Source organism: Microtus ochrogaster, unplaced genomic scaffold (assembly GCF_000317375.1).
Source record: "Microtus ochrogaster isolate Prairie Vole_2 unplaced genomic scaffold, MicOch1.0 UNK38, whole genome shotgun sequence".
In the NCBI taxonomy this organism is placed as follows: Eukaryota; Metazoa; Chordata; class Mammalia; order Rodentia; family Cricetidae; genus Microtus; species Microtus ochrogaster.
The window spans coordinates 3,347,027-3,352,282 of NW_004949136.1; the positions used below are offsets into that span (position 1 = coordinate 3,347,027).

A 5,256-nucleotide genomic window follows, 5' to 3' on the forward strand; every position below is an offset into this window, starting at 1 on the left:
TAAATAAATAAATAAATATTTGAAAAAAAAAACGAAAAAAAAAAGTTTGCGATGCCTCCCTGGTTCTCATGCCATGTCTCTCTTGGCCCTGGGGGATAAAAGTTTGAGTTGACTCTGCTGGTGAGGAAGTAGGTACAGGGTACTGACCGAAGCTGAGAGCTGGATACTGGTTGCTCTGCCCCAAATGCCACCCTGGCAAGATATCTGGAGCTGCATATGTCTTCAGCCTCCCCTAGTACTAGGCAGTCAGCACAGAGGAGTTTGTACCCTCTGCCCTCTGGGTGCCTGTGGCCAAAGGATTTTTAGCAGATGTCCTAAAATAACTTTTTTCATGACCAACTTTCTTTGCTAAGTATATTGACAGGGTGATCTCTTTTTAGGCCGTGTGTCCTGGGATGAATATAAAGTGAAGTTTTTGGCAAGCAAAGGCCACAATGAGAAGGAAATTGCTGATGCCATCAAGAACCATGAGGAGCTCAAAGTGGATGAGGAGAGTAAGTGCTGGATCCTGGGTCACTGCTGGCCTGGATGGACTGGCTAAGAGTTGGGAGCTGACTCTACCTTGGCTTGAAACTTGGGGTTTGGTGTTTTAAAGTAGAGGCAGGGAGTAAGAGAGACTTTAGTTGAGGGAGCAGCCTTTGTCAAGGCTTTGAGACACCAGAGCTGGGCAATGACAGCCACAACATTCAGCAATGCCCTGGAACCTCAAGAGTGACATCACTTCCAGACGGAGATGTGGACAGTCTGGCTTGGAGGGCAGACGTGCTGGTCTTGGGGACATGGAGCAGGACTCAGAGGAAGCTGGGAGTAATAGGAAGCCCTCAGGGGCGCTTGTCAGGAAGGGAAGTCTAGATGGCTGGTTTATAATGAACTAAAGAACCTTACTTGTTACGGCCTCCAGTCCTGGACCTTTTCCCCTTCACCTCATTTCCTGGTGATTCATTTACAGCCCTTATCTGGCCTGTGGAGGGTAAGGATTCGCGTCCTGTTACTCCCGATGCTGCCACTCCTGGGCTGGTCACATTATATATAGTTCTTGGCGGATGTACACATTGCACACCTGTGCTCTTCCTCCTCAGTTTGTTTGTGCAGCTGACCTCAATAGCGGCCAGGGTCTACAGAGTAGCTCCTCACGCCTTTCTAGCAGCACAGCCGCTGGAAACCTTTACTGCCGTGATCACATGATCACACACACTGACTACCACGATGACCAGTATTTTAGTTCTGTCCTTTTTTTTCTATTTCTTTCCTCTTCCTTTTTTTTTTAAAAATTGTTTTGCTTATTTGTTTTTTGTTTTTCAAAACAAGTTTTTTTTGTGTAGCCATGACTGTCCAGGAACTTGAATTGTAGAAAAGGCTGACCCCAGAGATCTGCCTGCTTCTGCCCAGCATTTTTGTTTTTGTTTTTTGGCAAGATCTCACACCGAAGGTTAGAGCCTTGCACTTAAAGCAGTTTTCCTGCCTTAGTTTCCACAGTACTAGTATTGTTGGTGAGAGGAATTCTACATGGCTAAGTTCTAAACCTTCAATCATTCTCTTCTTCCCTCCCAAAGAGATTATCTGATTTTCCTCTCCTTTATTCTGTTTTATGTTTCCATTACTTGTCCTTCATTTCATGCTGACTGCTGGAGGTTTCTTGTAGTGAGGCTAGTCTATGCCTGTCCAGGTTGTTTTGAAGATACCTTTCAGAGCTACAGGGTGTTTGGTACCCTCACCTCTGTGACTTGTTTGGGATGTAGTCTGACTCTGGCCTCTTTGTGTCTATCCTGAGTGAAACATGTCCCACTCCTGTGTCTCTGAGCTTGATCTGCCCTCATGACTTAGTTGGAGGTGTTTAGATCTTACACTATCAAAGATCTCCATGCCTGAGGTCCCTACTCAGCCACATCTGACTCTCTCGAGCCTGTGTATTAGCTACGTTTTTGTTGTCCTAAAACACTACCAAAGGCAACTTAGACTTTATTTGGGCCTATGGTTCCAGAGGGTTAGAGTCCATACTAGCAGCAGGAAGGAAGTATGGCGGCAGAAGCAGGAAGCTGAGAACTCACATCTTAAACTACAAGTGTAAAACAGAGTGAACTGGAAGTAGGCAAGACTCAAAAGTCCACTCCCAGTGATTTACTTCTAGAAAGGCCTCTACTCCTAGACCTTCCCAAACAGTGCCCTCAACTGAGGATTGTAAACCCTAGACTATGGGGGGGGCACTTCTCATTAAAACCACTACCTACCTTATGTATACTTCCCAGCCCCATAGTCTCGTGACCACACCATAAGATTGAGGTTCTGATAAAGAGACAGAACACCAAGACTTCTTCAGGAAAGCAGCTTTGATTAGCATGTATAACAAACTGTTCATAAAAAACCATCACGTACAGGAAAACAGCTTTTTTTATATGATTTTTGTTTCTTTATCTTTCATGTACGGTAACTTACGATTCTGTTGGTTATTTAAAAATCTTAAGGTGGCAGGAACTGGAGAGTTGGCTCAGTGCTTAAGAGGGTTTGTTGCTTTTGCAGTGGATCTGGGTTCAATTCCCCACACCCACATGGTGGCTCACAACCACCTGTAACTTTGGTTGCAAGGGAATCTTGATACCCGGGGTACCAGGCACATATGTGGTACACACACATACATGCAGGCAAAACATTTATACTCATAAAATCTAAAATAATTTTAAAAAGCTGCCAGGCAGTGGTGGCGCATGCCTTTTGCCCCAACACTTGGAAGGCAAGAAGCAGATGGATCGCTGAGTTCCTGGACAGTCAGGGCTACACAGAGAAACCCTGTTTTGAAAAACCAAAAACAACAACAACAACAGAAAACAATAAAAAATTTAGATTGGGATTCTTTTTTTTTTTCTTTTTAAGATTTTTTTTATTCATTATATATACAGTATTCTGTCTGCATTTATGCCTGCAGGCCATAAGAAGGCACCAGATCTCATTACAGATGGTTGTGAGCCACCATGTGCTTGCTAGGAATTGAACTCAGGACCTCTGGAAGAACAACCAGTGGTCTTTATCTCTGAGCCGTCTCTCCAGCCCTCAGAGTGGGATTCTAAAGATGTCATGGATGTGGAGGAGGTGAGGGATACTTGGAGGATGTTGCAGTGTTTCATATAAGCATTTTGGCAAAGATTAAACCACAGGGCACCTTTCTGTATATCTTTCAAGGTCTCTAGGAAGGCTTACTAAGCAAGGAGGGCCTCTCAAGCTATGGCTGGCCTCGAACTCCCAGAGATCCACCTTCTTCTGCCTCCCTAGGATTAAAAGTGTGCACTTCTGTGCCCAGTTCCCCATTGTTAGATTTTGAGGCAGGATAAAGGGGCAGAAGGCAGAAAAGAATCAGGGTCTGACCTTCAGTGGATGATATATGTTTATTAATACGAGAGGCAGCCTTTCTCGTGTGGCAAATCGAGGGGTCTGCCAAAGGAAAAAGCTGGCTGTAACCCTTTATACGGATGGGTTGAGGGTGTTGGGGACTATGGGTCTGAACTCCTTCCTGAAATTATGTACCCAGTGAGACAGACGGTCTCGGGAGATAGGCTGTCCCAGCCCACATTCTCTTCTGGGCTGACTGAACAAGATCAGCTGAAATGTCACAGGAATCCTGTTTTTTACAAGCAAGGTGCTCTTATCACCCATAGGGAACTGCATAAAAGTCCAAAGTCTCTTCTGAGACACAAGGCAATCTGTTGATTGTAATGCCTTGTAAAATTGAGAAAAAGCAAATTATATACTTCTAACATCTAATGGTACGGAATATACATTACTATTCCAAAAGTCAGGAGGAGGGGCAGAGTGAAAAATACTGAACCAAAGTAAAACTGAAATCCTGCAGGGCAGATACCAAATCCTATAACTCCATGTCCAGTATCAAAGGGTTTAGATAATGCTGTCCCTCCTGCTTTCCTGCCTGTAGCATACATGTCTCTCTTGGGTTGGTGTAACTGCTTGTATGCAACTCTCCTTGGCAGACACCCCACAGGTCTGGCATTGTCAACATCTTGGGGTGTCTACTACGACCCAAGTTTCACTTTTACATTTCACTCAGTGGCCTCTCGGCCTTCATGCAAGGACCTCCCTGCTGTAAGCTGCCTGGCCTCAGCAACTTTCTGCAAGTATAGAGGAAGACTCCATCACTTCTTCACTCTTGGACTCTTATGTTGCTAAAGTACCACATGGTTAACACTGCAAAGTTCAGCTGCCAGCCTGGAATGGTTCCCCCTTGAACCGCATTAGTAATAGTTTTCATTTTCACTTTCTAGGAGCAGAAAGTTCCTTAGGCCTTTTCCCTTTATAAGTTAGAAGCTTAGCTGAGTGGGGTTTTCCCACTACGGACACCAGTCCCTTTGTTCCAGTGAAGATTAGGCCTCTCTTTAATGACGCTAGTCTCTTTAACAAGTTACAAGCTCTTCCAGTATATGTCTTGGCTGTGACATTAAGTTTCTTAGTTCTTTCTCTTCTCCAAACTACATTTTATATTACTTGTTCTTTTTCATTGTAGACTTGTATAAGCATTAGTAACTACACCACAGATTCAATATTTTCCTGTCTTAAAATCTCCACCAAGGCCGGGCAGTGGTGGCGCACGCCTTTAATCCCAGCACTCGGGAGGCAGAGGCAGGCAGATCTCTGGGAGTTCCGAGGCCAGCCTGGTCTACAAGAGCTAGTTCCAGGACAGGCACCAAAGCTACAGAGAAACCCTGTCTCGAAAAACCAAAAAAAAAAAAAAAAAAAAAAAAAAAAAAAAAAAAAAAAAAAAAAAAAGAAAAAAAAGAAAAAATTCTCCACCAAGCTGGGCAATGGTGACACACTTTAGGAGACACTTTAATCACAACACTTAGGAAACAGGCAGGAAGAGCTCTGTGAGTTTGAAGCCAGTCTGGTCTACAAAGTGATTTCCAGGACAGCCAGAGCTGTTACACAAAGAAATCCTTTCTCAAAAAAATAAAGCAAACAAAAAACTCTATGGAAACTAACTAGTCCATTACTTTTTTTTTTAATGTATGAGTGTTTTGCCTGCATATATGTATATGCACCTGTTCATTCTTGGTGCTCAAGAGAGCTAGAAGAGGAGTTGCAGGCAGTTGTGAGCTGCCATATCGTGAATGGAGCCTTCCTGTCCTGACTGCCTAGTCCCATGACTGACTCAGAGATTGAATATATGAATATAAATACTCGGCCAGTGGCTCAGGCTTATTATGAACTAGCTCTTACATTTAAATTATACTGTTTCTGTTTACCTGTGTATTG

The 5,256-nt window shown here is 43.8% G+C and overlaps 1 protein-coding gene across 2 annotated transcripts in view; it reads left to right on the forward strand.

Annotated features, from left to right (window-relative positions):
- Sdf4 (stromal cell derived factor 4) overlaps nucleotides 1–5,256 on the forward strand; it is a 20,713-nt gene that overhangs the window by 9,023 nt on the left and 6,434 nt on the right. For both annotated transcript variants that reach the window (XM_005368703.3, XM_013354306.2), the window contains exon 4: nucleotides 381–494. In XM_005368703.3, the coding sequence (XP_005368760.2) occupies nucleotides 381–494 (114 nt within the window). The remainder of the gene's footprint in view (nucleotides 1–380; nucleotides 495–5,256) is intronic.